This window comes from Lagenorhynchus albirostris, chromosome 9 (genome assembly GCF_949774975.1).
Source record: "Lagenorhynchus albirostris chromosome 9, mLagAlb1.1, whole genome shotgun sequence".
Taxonomy (NCBI): Eukaryota; Metazoa; Chordata; class Mammalia; order Artiodactyla; family Delphinidae; genus Lagenorhynchus; species Lagenorhynchus albirostris.
The window spans coordinates 32207450-32225836 of NC_083103.1; the positions used below are offsets into that span (position 1 = coordinate 32207450).

Sequence of the window (18387 nt, forward strand, 5' to 3'; positions counted from 1 at the left end):
ACTGCCTGGGGTGGGAATGAAATAATGAGCTTTCGTAACACAATTTCATCATTTTTTAAATCTACACTACTTTTCTGAATTGCTTCTCATTTCTGCTCTCTTTCAATTTTCTCCTTTCTTTACAGCATTTACAATTGTGATCACTGACATTAAATGTATTGTGAGGATTCATCATACTTTTATGCTAAAAAAGCTGTAGTTGTACTTATTTGAATAAATGTGTTCTTACATCTGCACAATAGTTTTTGTTTTAATTAATATCCTACCAGAAACCTTCTTTAAATCTTCTCAAAGTGTTATCCTCATCTCCAGATACAGTACTTATGAATTCATATACTTATTGACTGTTTCTCAGTGTCAGACACTACCACATATGCTAAATGCTGTATGTTAATTTTCTTATTTAATCTTCCCAACAGTTCTGTAAGGTTGGTGCTGTTATTGTCTTCATTTTATACATATGGAAGCTTAGTCTCAGAGAGGTTGAGTTGATCAAGATTTCAAAATTAGAAAGTTGTAGAAAAAATATGTTTACTTAGTCTGACTAGTGAATCTTATCTCTCTAGTGAATCTTATCTCTCTCTCTCTAAATTATTTTTCCTTGTATTTATATTCATTATACACGATTTCTTGGATGTAAATGAAAAGCACAGCCTAATTACATAGGCAGAAGTCCCTCTGGGCCCTCAAGAGTCTTGGCTGGAACACTTGGGACAGAAACACAAGCCTTTTCTATTTTTACAGTTCCCTGCCCTGATGTGGTGACTGGCGAGTTTCAGCCCAGGAAGCAGATGACCCCGTGGTGGGAGGGGAGAACAACTCAGCCATCTCCCTAAGCCATAAGACCTGTGGGAGCCTGGTGCAGGCAGCAGCCACATCCTCTCTCCTGAGGCCCCTGTCCCAGTAGAGGGACCAAGGCAGGGAGGAGCAGAGACCCAGCCAGCTGAGCTTAGGTTCCTCTGCATCCTGTCCCGCAGAGATACAAGCCCTGAGGGGGAAGAGGAGAGAGGAAGGGAGGAGCCTGGCAGCTGGCTTTGTCCAGCATTTTTCTCATCTTGTTTAATCCTCCCAGTAAATATGAGCAGTAAATATCATCACACTGGTGTATAGAGTGAATCCTAGCTCTTAAACCCTCTATCATGCAGCTGTAAACACCAACAACATTGCTGTATTAAGAATTCATAGTTTTCACCTAAAAGGGTAGACCTCTCAGTAATACATTTCCTGTTCTTCCTCTTACATTTATATAATTTCTAAGTTACATAAAGTCACATTTAATATTTTATAATAAAGTGAATATAATTAAGTAAAACAGTACAATGGATATATAAAAATTATTAGTTTTCCAGAATGTGCCATTAATTGAACAAGATTTTTTAATTAGTTTCCCTTTTCTGGACACTTACTATGCATTTAGCTCTACTACACAAACAGTACAAGTCAAAGATAAATTAATATGTTGATCAAGTATTATTTGTATATTATCAATGATGCCCAGTAGGCCCATCTTAAAGGCTTAACACACACACACACACACACACACACACACACACACACACACACACACACACAGGAGCATGTCATTCACTGACTCTGGGGGTTAGGAGGACCTTGATTTGTAGTGTTTGCCAATTTCTATAGTATAAATACTACCAACTTCAGTCTACCAAGGTGATATCAATGAACATGAAGGTAGACAGAGATACCAGTAGAATACCATTATATGGTATTTCCACTACATGGATCACAAAGACATAATATCTTCAAGACATAGAATCTTCAGAGATAATAGCATGATATAGTATATTTGATATTTACATTTGCTTTTAGTATTTCCTTAATTTTAAGTGTATATAATTAATATTTAATAGTAACTTTAAGAGCTGACTAGTACAAATTCTGAAAATGTAACAGCTAGCTTTTATAAGTGTGTATGAGCCATCTCCAGCAGACCACTGTAGTATTCACCATTCTAAATATATACAATGACATGCATATTCTGCTTTTTTGTACTGGTAAAACAAGCAGGGAAAAGTCATGGTTCTCAGCTCAAATATACAATAAAGAGTAACTCAAAAAAAGATAACGGGAAGGGGTACACTTTTACCATAAGCATTTCATCTATTATACTATACATAAAACCATTTAAATTATTCCTCTTGTCTGGTGTCCTTTGTGATCCTCATATCTTTTTATTCTACATTGTCTCATCAGGAAATTTGATCTATTTCCAACATTTAGTTGCTGTCTATGGTGATGATGCCAAATCCTTTACCTCCACTCAGATATTGTCCCTCAGTTCCAGATTTAAATGTGTAAACACCTATTGGATATGGACACTTGATTGTGTGAAAGGTGTCTAATACTTAGCGTGTTGTAAAACAAACCAATTTGGGTTCTGCCTAAAAAAGCTCCTCTTGTCTTTTGTATTCACGGCGAACGAATGTAAACACTGAGCGTTATTCTTGATTTTCTCTCTTCATGCATCTCACTTAATCACTAGGTCACTGCAGTTCTATGCCTCAATTACATTTGGAATCCCATTTCCACTTCTGCACCATAGATCAGGTCACTGTCATCTGCCTGGATCAGTGAAATTGTCAGTGGTTTGCTTGTTTCTACTCCAGTTAGAGTCATTTTATACAAAATAATTAAATCAGATCTCCTAGCTCATATCTTTGCTCTTTACCTCTCCGTTGGAACAGTATTTTATACATAATAAAATATATAATCTTATAACAAAGACATCATCTCATGTGCATTTGGATCCAGGTATCTCCTTAGTCTTTATCTTTAATCAAAGCTATTTGGAATATGGAAATCCGAATACAAACTATGTGACAGACAAGGGATTAGTCTTCAACATTTACAAACAGCTTTTGCAGCTTAATATCACCAAAACAAACAACCCAGTCAAAAAAAAAGACCTAAATAGACATTTCTCCAAAGAAGACATACAGATGGCCAAGAGGCACATGAAAAGATGTTCAACATTGCTAATTATTAGAGAAATGCAAATGAAAACTATTGATACAATGAGATATCACCTTACACCAGTCAGAATGGCTATCGTCAAAAAATCCACACTGGAGAGGGTGTGGAGAGAAGGGAACCCTCCTACACTGTTGGTGGGAATGTAAATTGGTGCAGCCACCATGGAGAACAGTATGGAGGGTCCTTAAGAAACTAAAAATAGCACTACCATAAGATCCTACAATCCCACTCCTGGGCATATACCTGGAGAAAAACATGGTCTGAAACGATACACGCACCCCAATGTTCATTGCAGTGCTGTTACAATAGCAAAGACATGGAAGAAACCTAAATGTCCATCAATAGAAGAATGGATAAAGAAGATGTGGTACATATATATAATAGAATATTACTCAGCCATTAAAAAGAATGAAATAATGCCATTTGCAGCAACATGGATGGACCTAGAAATTGTCATACTGAGTGAAGTAAGTCAGACAGTGAAAGAGAAATAGCATATGATATTGCTAATATGCAGAATCTTTAAAAAATGATACAAATGAACTTATTTACAAAATAGAAACAGACTCACAGACTTAGAGAATGAACTTATGGTTACCGGGGGGAAGCATGGTGGGGGAGGGATAGTTATGGAGTTTGGGATTGAGATGTACACACTGCTATGTTTAAAATGGATAACCAACAAGGACCTACTGTATAGCACAGGGAACTCTGCTCAATATTAACATTGTTAATCAACCGTACACCATATAAAAATGAAAATTAAAATAAAAAATTAAAAAAAAAATACAAAAAAATGTCCTGATCTACTACATACCCTTTGCATATTTTCCTTGTTTTCTCTTTACAGAAAATTAGGCTACAATTTCCAAGAGGTCAGGGTTGTGTCCCTTCAAGTTTGTGTCTCCAGTGATGAGCATAGTCCTTACATACAGATGGAAAACAATTTAGCTGAATACTTGGCACTTAATGAGCAATCAATATTTATTTTCTAACTTCTAAGGAAAATGTCCAATGAGAAGAGGGACACTGATGTGGATTGAATGTGTCCTCCAAAATCTTATGTTGAAGCCCTGACCTCCAGTGTAATGGTATTGGGAGATGGGGCCTTCTGGAGGTAATTAGGTTAAGTCATGAAGGTAGGGCCCTCATGGTGGGATTAGTTCCCTTATAAAGAAGAGAGAGATAGAGATCCATCTTTCTTTCTGTGCAAACACTCCTAGAGAAGACCATATGAGCACACAGCTAGAAGGCAGCTGTTTACAATCCAGGAAGAGGGCCCTCATAAAGAAATGAACAAGGCAGCACCCTGATCTTGGGCTTCACAGCCTCCAAAACTGTGAGAAATGAAGGTATGTTGTTGAAGTCACCTAGTCCATCACATTTTGTTATAGCAACCTGAGCTGACTAAAACAGAAATGCAGCAAGTGACGTTTCAAATGAATTCTCTGGCAACGTTGCTTTGGATACTCAATAACGTAGAGCAAATCCATGAGCTAAGCACAGCCATCTCCCTTAAGGGGAGAGAAGTATGCAGCCATCACTGTATTCAAGGTATGACCAAGAGCCATGCAGAATAAACACTGTGCTCTTAGAACACTGAGAATAAAAAAAATAATTCTAACTAGGAGGGCAAGAAAAAATTCACTTGAATCATAGAGTAGGCATGACAGCAATGGAGAATGCAGTGACGGAAAGGAGGCTGAAAAACCTGATTGAGTTTCCTCAGCAGAAACTTAAGCTGTAGGACTAAAAGACTGTGTAGCAGACATGCTCTAGAATTTAAAAAAAAATTACCAACATGTAAATTATTTTTTAAGTTTTCATCAGTAAAGTCTCATAATATTGAACTGCCTACCTAATGAAATTTGTGACTTTTAAAATCCACAGTGAATATATATGTAATTTATATGTATACATGTGTATGTACATATGTATTCATATACACACACATGCATGATGCAATAAAAAAAAATCTGCCTGCATTATCCAATCTTCTGGAAGAGGAAATCAAAATAAAATGACATTTTGGGGGCTATATTGCTTTTTTCCAAATGTACGTTGAAAATTGCTTACTTGGATGTGTTTCACAGATTTCAGGAAAAACCCTTCAAATACCCCTCTCCTTTCAAAGAAGAGGTGAAGATTTTAAAGAAATGTAGATGAGAATAGCCATATATCATGGAAAATAAGAAAAACTATGATTTGTAATGCTCATGTCACAATGCTCTGAAATAGGCATTGAGGAAACTGAGTCACAGAGAGGTTAAGTGATGTACTCACACACACTCCCAGTCAGCTCCCAGTTAGGTACATAATATCACTGTGGCTATAATTAGCCAACTCTGAAGATTTAGCAGTTAAATGTCCTCATTTAAAAGTTATGGTTTTGGTAGTCAGAGAAAAATTGTTTCATGACTGAAAAGTTTGCTTCTTTTACATACACCCTTATCACATTTTATTATTCAGGATTTTTCAAATATTATCTGTGAGGTGCCTGCATAGAGATTCAAAACCCAAGTATACATAAAATATAATTTCCACCACTATCGAAAAGATAAAGACTATGAACAAAACATAAATGCCAGAGAAGCTTTTAATGCTAATCTGTAAAATGAAATGCTCTACAGTACATCAACTTAGATTTATTGAACTTTATCTTAAACATTTTGGATTTCTGTTATTATTTTTTGAAAAATGAGCAATCTCTAAGACACGTGCATCTAAATGCTTCCTATGTTTTCCTGTGATAAGCCAAGAGAAATAATAAATATTTATTATTTATCTCAAGGACAGGACATATGTTTATTAATAGTAAATCAGTTAAAGTAACAATCAGTAATTTCCTCTACACATTCAGGGTCATAAAGAGCCCAGTTTTACTAATGGGCTTAAATAAATGTATTTTGAGCTGGAGACAAGTGTAATGTGCCCATAAAATGACAAAGCTGCTTTTCCCAAAGTCACTGGACTTACTTAATAAGGGTGAATCTTTGCTCCTCCCTTAGACTAACATGAAGTGGAGGCAGTATGTGGCTTCCTGGCAGGTGGGGGAGATTGTGTGGGTAGCTGTGCATTCAACCAATGACCCGTTTCAATAAATTTACCCAGGATTTTTCCTAAACATAAATAAAATACATTATTAATGCAACTTTCTTCCCTGAGTTTGGTTGAATTAAAAAAATACTGTAGACCTAGAGTTTTCAAAGGAGGTTCAGAAAGATATAAAGGAGAAAAATATTGACCTAAAATTTTTTGAGATCCTTCAGGACGTAATAAAAACCAAGAGAATAATATGAAATGGAAATACATATTTTAAAATGATTTTGACAGAAAAATGAGATTATACAGATTAATGTGTCATCGAGAAATCGACCAGTTACAGACAAAAACAGAACATTAGAAAATTTATTTTGTTTTACTTAACTTTGACTCTTCATCCTGAAAATAGTATTTCCCTAATCTACAATTTGTCCATATCCCCTTTCATCCAAATGTAAGGAATCACAGAAACAAGCAGTAAGAAAACCCCAGATGTAATGCATCATTAGGTACTTGTAACAGTGGTTCTCAGGGTTTTTTGCCCACCCTCCCCCAGTCCACTGGAGATTTGCTTTAGAAGGAAGTTGGACTGGTATCTATAACATTTATTTTAATAGCAAGTGATCCTGAGGCACGTAATAAGAGAACCATCACTTTCAAGTATACTGCCTGAAACTAACTCCTTTCTGCAATAACTATTTCAGTTTACCAAGATTTATTTAAATGTAGAGCCTGCAGATTGAAGGTTCTGATGATTGAAACAAAAGCAGAACTGAAGGCTTCCCTGGTGGCGCAGTGCTTGAGAGTCCGCCTGCCGATGCAGGGGACACGGGTTCGTGCCCCGGTCCAGGAAGATCCCACACGCAGCGGAGCGTGCTGGGCCCATGAGCCATGGCCGCTGAGCCTGCGCGTCCGGAGCCTGTGCTCCGCAACGGGAGAGGCCACAGCAGTGAGAGGCCCGCATACCGCAAACAAACAAAAAAACGAAAAAACAAAAGCAGAACTGAAAGGCCTTTGTCCTGTCTAAAGTAGGGTGGTGGTAGGGATTTGCAAGGAAGATTTGCTTAAGTCAGTTGATCTCAAAATCCCCTAAGGAGCTCTTAAAAACTACTGATGACTGGAACCAAACCAGAAAGAAGTTGTTTTAACAGGTCCAGGGTGAGTCCCAAGTATTAGGATTTTTTTTAAAGACACATCCCAAGTGATTCTAATGTACAGGCAATGTTGAGAACTACAGACTTAATTTCTGAAAAACGTATCCACTTTTGTAAGGATTGTGGTTATACCTTAGGAGAAAGTATTTTCCATATTAGACCTCTGGTGTATACTGGAATGTAATACAAGATATTTTCTTTTAACTATTGTAAAATAATAATAATAATAATCCTGCCTAAGAAACAGCTGGCTTTCTACTAAAGAAAAGTTGTTTTCCAACATTCTCCAAGTGACTATGAAGACTTTACAAACTGGGTTACTATCTCCCATTTACTTCCTGATTTTTCAATGAATCTGATATCTTACTTGGATTCACTTTGATGATAATACAGAATGAAGTAAAGTGAGTACCTTACTCGATTTTACTTTTCAAAGCACAAATAAAGTGTACCTTGCTTCTTGTCCTTGCATCTGCAATCTTAGTGTCATTTGGCATGGATGGAATTGATATCCGAGTTGGACTAGGCTTGAAGAGATTCAAAGGGGGAGGAGGTTGATCATGGAAAACAGCTGAGAGGCAGAGTTGTACCGTCTCTTTCATTGCTTTCAGCTGCGACGCCTATGAAAACAAGAGAGATCACAACACAATGTTTACATGTGGTTCTGGTCATCATTTACATGATTAGATTCTCCCTTTCCTCCTAGCCTACACTTGTTCCCTACACAAACACGTATTAATTTTCAAACGCAATTGCCTAACATAAATTCCATTATGACGTGCCGTTTAATACACACTCAGTCTGTTTTTTTAGGAGCTAATGTGTTTCATGATATATTTTGAACACTGGAATTCAGAAACATATCTTACATTTTCCCCTTGAATTGACATGATTTCAATCATGATACTTTGCTGGCAAGGAAATATACTCTAGGGTCACTTTAAAGTGGAACATGTCCTTCTTAGAAACCTGCCATCTTTCTATTAGCAACAACCTTTTTTATTACAAATCACTCCTCTTGTGATGTAGGCTTCTGTGTTTCTCAGATAGGCCTGTACCTCCACTCAATTTCTGATACAACTCTTATTTCCTCTGGGCCCTGTTAAGTGGTAGGAGTTATTTGGATGTGATTGGAAGTGACAATATCAACATTTTCTATTAACATAGTATATCATAATATTCTAAGCACTTTCACAAAAAATAACTTTATGCTTTCAAACATCTGTGAAACTGGCATTATTATTTCTCTTTCACTATAAAGGAAACTTTTCTTAATTTTTTAAAAAAATTTATATGGGAGTATAGTTGACTTACAATGTTGTTTTAGTTTCAGGTGTACAGCAAAGTGATTCAGTTATACATATACATATATCTACTCTTTTTTAGATTCTTTCCCCATATAGGTCATTACAGAGTATTGAGTAGTGTTTCCTGTGCTATACAGGAGATCCTTGCTGATTGTCTACTTTATATACAGTAGTGTATATATGTTAATTCCAACCTCCTAATTTATCCCTTCCCCCACCTTTCCCCTTTGGTAACCATAAGTTTGTTTTCTAAGTTTGTGAGTCTGTTTTTATTTTGTAAATAAGTTCATTTTATCATTTTTTTAGATTTCACATATAAGTAATATCATATGGTATTTGTCTTTCTCTCTCTGATTTACTTCACTTAGCATGATAATCTCTAGGTCCATCCACGTTGCTGCAAATGGCATCATTTCATTCTTTTTTTGGCCGAGTAACATTTCATTGTATATATGTACCACATCTCTTTATCCATTCCTCTGTCAATGGACTTTTAGGTTGCTTCCATGTCTTGGCTATTGTAAATAGTGCTGCAATGAACACTGGGGTGCATGCATCTTTTCGAATTATGGTTTTCTGCAGATATATGCCCAGGAGTGGGATTGCAGGATATGGTAGTTCTATGTTTAGTTTTTAAAGGAACCACCATACTGTTCTCCATAGTGTTTGTACCAATTTACATTCCCACCAACAGTGTAGGGGGGTTCCCTTTTCTCCACACCCTCTCCAGCATTTATTGCAGACTATTTTTTCTTTAGGTTTACATCCCAAGGCAGACAACCATCTCTAACGTCCATCTAACCCCCAAATCCCACTGCTAAAAATATTTTTAATTGCTAACAAGGTTTAAAAATGATACAAAATTGAGTAAAAATGACAGAGACATCCCCAGGTGCAAAAATGAAGAGAGACATACAACCTTGGGAAAATCTCATGGTAACTCAGTGGTAACTGGGGACATGCATAGACCCTAGTAAGACAATAACACATAAACATCCACTTGAAGATATGGAATATGGTCTTTGGGGTGAGAGAGATGAAGACAGAGATTAGGTGCTAAAGCCATATCCTTGGACAAACTGGCATATGTGGAGTTTACCCTTTCACTGTACCCATGGATCAATGAAGCAGCAAAGTCTGTTGTCTCTTCCTGTGAAAGTAGTATACTCCCAACAAAACTACTGCCTTTTATATATGATATCAGGAATACACCTGCATATTGCATCCCATCCTATTTCTTGTCTCCTATAAAGCCCTTGTGGTCAATTTCTTGAGAGTAGTGACTATGACTTTGATCCTTACCAATGCCCACCTCTGTGTTTTCTACTCATAAGTGGTATAAAATTTATCCTTAAGATGAGATTGTCTATTGCTAGAATAGCAGTTAAAGAAATCTCTCTCTGGTCATATCAAGAGATTTTTTAAAAGGCAACAGTAAGAGCAGCAACTGGCAATATATAAGCAATAGGACAAACAAGTACCTCCTTCTCATTAATCTTGCCCTGTCAAGTTGTCCAAGACAAAATAAAAATCTGATAAGAACTAGAATGGAGGGGTTTTGTTAAGTGGACGAGAAGGAGCTAAGCTGAATGGTAACCTTATATTCAAAATGGTCCCTTTTATTTGCTTGCCTGAGTCGCTAGATTCTTGCCCTTTCCTCACTTAATTACTTTCTATGATTGATCCTGTTTGTTTCCTTCATACAATTTATCATTAATTTTAATTTATATGTATACACGTATGTATAAGTTGCCTGTTTTGTTCAGAACTGTATACTAGCACATAACACAATCCCTGACACATTAGAAGGAACACACACAAAAAAGCTTTTTGAATAAATGACTTAGGTGAAAATGTTGTTTCTCTTTTGTCAGGGAAAGAAATTGACAAGCTATATCAGTAAAAAGAAATGAAGTAATGGCTCAGATTTCCCTTCCTATTGATTCTTTGTTATAATCTTGGATGACCCTTCCCTTCTCTCACTACAGAATAAGAGATCATGGCACTGGGTACTTTGTCAGGAGTGAAATATTCCAGATGGCATTGAACAATTTAAATATATTTTGTTTTCTTATATTATCATTAGACAATGGAAATAGAGCTAACGTGACGAGGTCAGGCAGGTCTTGGCCAGCACTCAAAGCTAACATGGCTTTGAAATGTAGCTTTTCAATGCTTAGATAATGCAGGAAGTAATGATAGTTATTTTTCACTGCATTCTTATCATGGCTCCTCTTACAGTATATATGTAAAAGTTGGATCTATAACAGTCACAAAGTATATGTTGACATAATATACAAATTCCTGAGTAATGGCTGAACTTGGATGCCGAAAATAAATAATGAACAGCATCAAGCTAATAGTTCATTTTCAGTAAATACTGTTTAGGCAAGACAAATTTTCCAATGGAAGAGTCAATGGGATAGGCATATATGCTACAATTTTAATCATCTGAACTTGGTGCAATCATCTCTTCTGCTCCTACAGGTCTCCTGACATTCTCAGGGTCACCTTGGACGGTAGTGTCAACAACACATAGATATAACCTCCAACTCCTCACCTTTCATATCCATTGCAGTGTAGTAAGTTATCTTTCCTCTTATGTTTCAACCTATTATTAATCTCTTAGCTTTTGATTTCATTTCTTTTTTTTGGATCACAAGCCTATGACTTGGCCTCCTATATTAGATTCTGGCTCCTCTCCTTCATTATATTGTAGATTTTTCCTACTAGAGACCACAGGTTTCTGTGAGCAATGCTGTCCCAGTTTGGTCATCTTTCTACCAAAAAAAAAAAAAAAGTCCATGTCTTTCTAGTTAGTCCCTCTAACTTAATAGAGCCTTTTCCTGACACTACTCAGGAACAGTTGGCTTGACCCATCCCATGAGCAGGACCCAGATAACGATTTTTCCACCAAAATGGCCATTACATTTTAATTTGTACTGCTAGCTGTAGTCTGTTTTAAAATTGCAGGTAAGGTCACTGTTCACTTTGAAGTTCACCAGAACAAGATGTCACCTAATGAAATACAATGTAAACCATATAAAGTATACTTTGCTCTAGATCTTACAACCTATTCCCTCTTAAGATCAGCCTTACTTTTGCCCTTGATCTTCTCCCCACACCAAAACACTTTTCCCACTTCCTTTGCCGCATGTTAGTAAAATGCAAAGTCTTTATGAAGATCCTGCTTGTCACAATGTCCTTTATTTATAGCCCACTGAACATTCCAAGTTCATTCCCATCTTAGGGCCTTTACACTTGCGGTTTCTTCTGCCTGCAGAACCCACTTTCCAAACATCTACATAGGAAATTTCCACTTGAAATGTATGTTTCAGCTCACATATTATCTTCTTCAAAGTCTCCATCACATTTCTTAAATTATGTCCTATGAAGCCCTTGTCATAAATGCATATTATCTTATCATTATATCTATTTCTGTTACAATGTAATTTCTTTGAGGGCTGGTATTTAAAAAAAAATTTACTTTATATTGGAGTATAGTTGATTTACAATATTGTGTTAGTTTCATGTGTACTGCAAAGTGATTCAGTTAGATATATACATGTATCTATTCTTTATCAAATTCTTTTCCCATTTAGGTTATTACACAATATTGAGCAGCATTCCCTGTGCTACACAGTAGGGCCGGTATTTTTTTGGAGAATCACTGGTTTCTAACTCAACAGATATTTGTTAAATGAATAAATAAAGCAAACCCTCCAGAGGATATGTTTTATGTGAGAAAATAATGAAATATTTCTCATTTTATCCTGTATATTATATAACACAAAAAAGTATTATTTTAGACATTAAAATACTACTGCTTACCTGTATAATATGTAAAGCTTATAAGAAATTTTTGTTTATATATATGATCTTGAGATGGTGGGAGATTTAGAAGGCAATTTTGTGTGTGTGTCTGTATGTGAGTACTTTTCTCAGAAAAAATGCATTTTTGGGGGAACAAGAAGATATATATTGCAAAGACAACAGTGTCCCTAATTTCTCACCTCCTGACAAATAAAAGTTCACAAGGTAATATTCACGTCTACCTTCATTTATTTACATGAAGATGTGACGTCCTCAGAGAGATCTGGGTGCATCAATGACAGCTGGCTTTGGAAAGATCGTGAAGGACTGTGAATCCAAAGCCTTTCCCCTTACCTTTATTTCACCATGAAATTAGCTCTATGAATCCTATAAAGTCATTCAGCAGTTTTATTTTTTCTGCTCTAGGTGATCTCTATGTCCCTTGTATGTAGGATGACTAAATAGCATGTGTGTTAACTTATGAAGTTATATTACCTTCATTTATCTATTCAATCAATAACTATTTATTATGCTCTTGCTGTGTGCCAGACACACTGTGGCAAGAACAGTTCTTGTTCTTTTACTACTTTGTCCTGGGAGTCTGTGCAGATCACCTAACTTGTGTCATCTGTAATACAATGTAATAATGCATGCTGTCCTGGGTGAAATTTTGTGAGGGTCATATGCAATAGAAACTTTTAACATAAGAATTTGAGAGGTAGTTTCCAAACCATAAAGTTGTTTTTACATTCCAGTAGCTGAAGCTAACTATAATTCATAAGATATTGCCAAATAAATAATTGATTGTTTGGAAAACCAAGATTGATTCTTAGATCTTGAGATTATTATTGCTTTTATTGGGAGAGTAAACTGAGACTTCTTTCACGAGAAATATGAAATGAGAACCAAGTTAGAGTGTGAAGATATAGTTTTCATAATATTTATTAAGTACTTAGGGCTATTTGAAGCCCAGATATAACATTCTTTGGAGCTAGACACCTGAAGAGAATTAAAAAGTCTCATAAAAAAATGATGGGGAGAGGTGAAGAGCAATTTCATTAAGCTGTAGTTTTTATCGATTTTGAAGTGAGCTAGCATTTCTACCTGACTTTATGATTGTAGTTTACGAGCCTCAAACATACCTTACATGAGATTTGTTGAAATCAACCTCCAGTAATATGCAATGCTTTTATAGTTCACTGTAGCAAAAGGAGTGACAAGATCCTGAAGGTCAAAGAGAAAAATTATCACAGAGAGGCAGTCTCTCTATGATCTCATTCACTAATAATAATAATTACTATGCTTCCTGAGTGTTTTTCATGTGCCAAGAATTCCCAGTACTTTACTTTTTTTGATGAATATCATTTTCTCATCACTCTTATAAAGTGAATTTTTATTATTATTCCATTTTACAGTGAAGTATAAAGAGTTTGAGCAATTTGAATATGGCCATTCGGTGACCGAGTTATGATCTGAACAGACAGACTGACTGCGGGGACCTTTATTTAAACACTACAACATATAATCTCTCATCCTGAATCCAGTCTGGCATTGTGAGGGCTAAGCACATAGTGCTCTTGGTAGAAGTGGGGAGGAGGAAGGCATAGGATGGATAAGACAAAGGAGAAAAAACTATATTATCTTCAAGTTCTGTGACTCAGGACAAACTACAATTTGCCCATGAAATGTCATGTGACAAAACCGGTTTTTATAACTCACATGTACTTAAAATACATATATTCACTTTTTGTGTTTCTCTGAACTCCTGGTTCAATGTATAATTATTTCCTAATTTTTGGTGCCCAACAAAATTGTGAGAGATGTGGGACCCAAGATTGTGTATCATAAGTGTTTTCTGTTTCTCATAGCACCTGGCACACAGTGGTCACACAAACAGCATTTCAAACCCATACAGTCATTCACTGACTAAATGGATTATCTGAAGTTAAGTAAGGGAAAAAATTTAATGTAAGGAAGAACATTCCAACAGTCATAGTTGTTAAAAACTCAGAGTGGGAGGGCCTGCCTCAGAATCTTGGAAATTCAACGTCTTTCTAGAACTTAAAACAGGGATAGCAAAGAAAGGAAAAATAAAAACATGATCTAATTGAACTTCAGGATTATACGTACCTCTGATTGTCTGATTCTACCAATTCTATAAAGAGTCGTTTCCTTTTTAAAAACTAATTGGTATAAACTTCTTTTATAAATGAAAGAAATCTCATAAAGTGGAATCTTGGTAAGATGAATTATATTTGACCTAGTCTAGAAAAAAGCAGGCAGGTTTCCCTAAAATTCTTAAATATTATATTAATTACTTGGATAAATATAAAATGAGACAATCACAAAGGAGCGAAGTTGTTAAAATATCTTATTCATTCAAAAGCCATATTTATCCCAAAGATGTAAAACTTAAGAAGGAAAATATTTATAATTCACAAAATGTGCTTACAGTTCCCCTACTGCAACACTTTCTAGACATCCTGTTTGAAATGTTAGTTATGCTAGCTATGAAGAGGTTTCGGCCGCATATAAATGAAGAAAATGCCTATGTGAGATCCAAGTCTTAAGGAAGTTGTGGTCTTTCACAACCACTGCACAGTGAGAAGGAGGCAACGAGACCTCCAAAATTAATCCACCTTAAATGTTCCATCTCTTCTATTCTGTAGGTTCTAACTGGTGATTAGAAGGCAACCTCCTTTCTTTACAAAGTTGCTAAATGTATACAGATATTATTGCAAAATGTTATGAATGTGATCATCTTACTTGCTTATTATTCCAAATAAAATGATTGCTAAGTTTTGATCACAAAAATGGAAAGCCCTTGAAAGCAGACAGAACCTTTCATTTTTTAAAACTGCTTATTTTGAAAAATATAGGGGCATACAGAGAAAGACATAACGAACATCAGGTAAACAGCAACCTGAATTAAATGTTAAAAAGCATCATTTTAATTGTATGTTATATATAATACTTACATAATTATATTAAATACATTTATGTGATAATATATGCATATGGATATTTTAATATGCATGTACACATTTATTACATGTAACTAATGTATATCTACAAAACATATGCAATATAATGTATGTATATAATGCATGAAATATACATATGCATATGTGTAAATTAAAGACTGTGTCTATACAGCTTTAAAAGGATAGAACATTTGAGAAACAGTAGATGTATCTGTAAGCATCCTTAGTGTTATTTCACTCCATCTTTTCCCAAAGGCGATTGTGTCCATAAATTTGATATGAGTATCTTTCTACTCTAGTAATCAAAACAAAATATGTTTCATGTATTTGAACAATTGTTAAATACTGTACATAATAATTCTGACATTTTTCATTCCACAGTGTATGTTATAGATATATCAATATTGATACATGTATCTTTATATTTATCAATATTAAATTTTGATTACCACTTGAAAATGAGTATAGTAAATATATGGATTATATATATTAATTTTAACAGCAAACATTTAAATTATTTCCTTTTATTATTAATACAAACACTGCTGTATTTAATGTCCTTATGCACGTTTCCAGGTACAATTACTAATGTATCAGAATTTGGTATCACCAGACTTTAAAATTTTTATCAATTTGATAATGTTGAGATGCTATCTCATTGTTTTTATTCACATTTCCACTTTTCTGGTGAGGTTAAGTATTTTTTTTAATAAACTATTGAAATATAGCAGATAATGAAAAAATATATGGGTCTTAAGTGTACTTTTAAAAATTTATGTACATTTTAAAGAAATATTGCTGTATGCATACTGATTTAGGATTGCAATGTTCTTCTCCTGGACTGATCCATATGAGACTCTCTTCTTATCACTAAAAAGCCTTTACTTCAAGTCTACTTTTAATCATGTTCATGTTGATACACAAGCTTTCTTTGTATTACTGTATACAGAGTTCATCTTTTTTTCCCTATTCTCCTACTTATAGATCTTTTGTTTCTTTATATTTAAAGGTGTCTTTTGTATAAATCATAAAGTTTTTGTTTAATGTAGCCTTATAATTTTAGCCTTGTACTTGGAATATGTTAACCATTTAAAAATTTAATTACTAACATACTTAAGTTGATATCTACCATTTTACTATTTTACTATCTACCATTTTACTATTCACTTTCTATTTTAGCTCATCTTTTTATATCCAACAATTTGACTATGAAGTGGGTTATCTTTGTATTTAATCTGATTGTGCATTATTTATATTTTTGAATCTGTGGTTGATATCTTTCAAAGTTATTGAAAATATTTAGCCATTATGTCTGAATATTGCTCTGTTTGTCACTTCTTCTGGCACAACAATTATATAATTTAGAAATTTTGAAATTGTCTTATACATTTCTTATACTTTTTCTGCTTACTTTCCATTTATTTGTACTTTCTATACATTAGTATAGGTATTTGATATTAATTTTCCTTTCATTTCACTAGTTTTCAGTTCTACTATGTCCAATCATCCATTCTGCTATTAAATACATGAGTTAAATTCTTAATTACATGAATTATATTGTTCTAATTCTAGAATAGCTAGTTGATTTTTTTATAGATTCCAAGTCTAGTGAAAAGTTTTGTCTTTTTACCTGTTTTATATTTCTTTTGTTGTAATATATGTAATGCTATATACATGCCCATAGAAATATTATGCATATATATGTATATATGTATATAATAGTTGTTAAATTTTTGAGTACTTATTTTCTTATTCCAATATCTGAATCAGCTCCAGGTGTACATCTCTTGTCTTCTTTATTTATATTGGCCAGATTGTATTCTCTCTTTACATGTCTAGAAATTTTTTTTTTTTTTTTGGTACACGGGCCTCTCACTGTTGTGGCCTCTCCCGTTGCGGAGCACAGGCTCCGGACACGCAGGCTCAGTGGCCATGGCTCACAGGCCCAGCTGCTCCACGGCATGTGGGATCTTCCCGGACCGGGGCACAAACCCATGTCCCCTGCATCGGCAGGTGGACTCTCAACCACTGCGCCACCAGGGAAGCCCTAGAAATATTTTTATTGCATGCCAAATATTGTGTATAAATGAACCAAAAATTCTCCAGATGATATATAGAGAAGGTTTATTTTTCCATTGTTAGACCGAATGATGGCGAACTCCAATCTAATCAAGAATTAATCTCAGGCAGGGGATGCATTGAATGTTTGTTAAAATGCAGATTACTCTTGGATTGGCCCTGTTGGTACATCATAGACTTTTCATGTTTCTGACTGAGAGCAATGTGGGTGTTTTTTGTCTTCTCAAGTCTGAAATACTATGATTTCATTTTCAGATTTAGAGTTTTTTGTATTAATATTTTCTAGATATATGTTCTAGGAATTAGAGAAAACTACATTGGATTCAATAAATGGGTTGCTGAGTGAACAAAGAAATAATTTTAAAATCATTTTACCCTTTTGTTCTGAGTGAACTAAAGAAAAAAGGAATATTTACTTCCCACAATTTTATATAGTTGATTTAAAAATGAAAGGAGGCATTAAGAAATTTTGCCAAATACTGTAACTATAAAGAAGCAGAACCATAATTCTAAATTTTATGACTAATTCCTTCCTCTATATTATATTTCCCTTTCCAAATACCAACTCCTTATTCTCCATGCATGTCTCATATGAAGAGTATTGATAGGCAAAGGTAGGCATCAGATGGGAGTTGTGGTTTATTCTGAGCATGTACAACTGTAACACAATGAGGCATTAACAAAAATAAAATGAAGTAGATGAAATGAGGTAAAAAGAGGCAAAGAAAACCTTTTGGAATTAATGTTGATGATAGTACAACTTTGTGAACTTTAAAAGTGTGACTTTTATGGCATGTGAATTTTATTTCAATAAAGCTGTTATAAAGATGGAATGTCAGCCACTCTTGCATTATCTTTGTATAAACAGAGTTGCTTAAGAGAGCTACTTTCTTGTTTTAATGCCTCTTCCTCCAGGACTTTAAGATTTCCAAAATAAAAAGTGTCAATGACTACTTCCATTTGCTTTACAACTCATTCATACAAAGTTAATACATGACATCTTTGTTGATGCTT

The 18387-nt window shown here is 34.8% G+C and overlaps 1 protein-coding gene across 1 annotated transcript in view; it reads right to left on the reverse strand.

Moving 5' to 3' along the window:
- The window catches only part of LUZP2 (leucine zipper protein 2), a 445330-nt gene that overhangs the window by 32395 nt on the left and 394548 nt on the right, over positions 1-18387 (reverse strand). The window contains exon 9 of the mRNA XM_060157750.1: positions 7643-7810. Within this exon, the coding sequence (XP_060013733.1) occupies positions 7643-7810 (168 nt within the window). The remainder of the gene's footprint in view (positions 1-7642; positions 7811-18387) is intronic.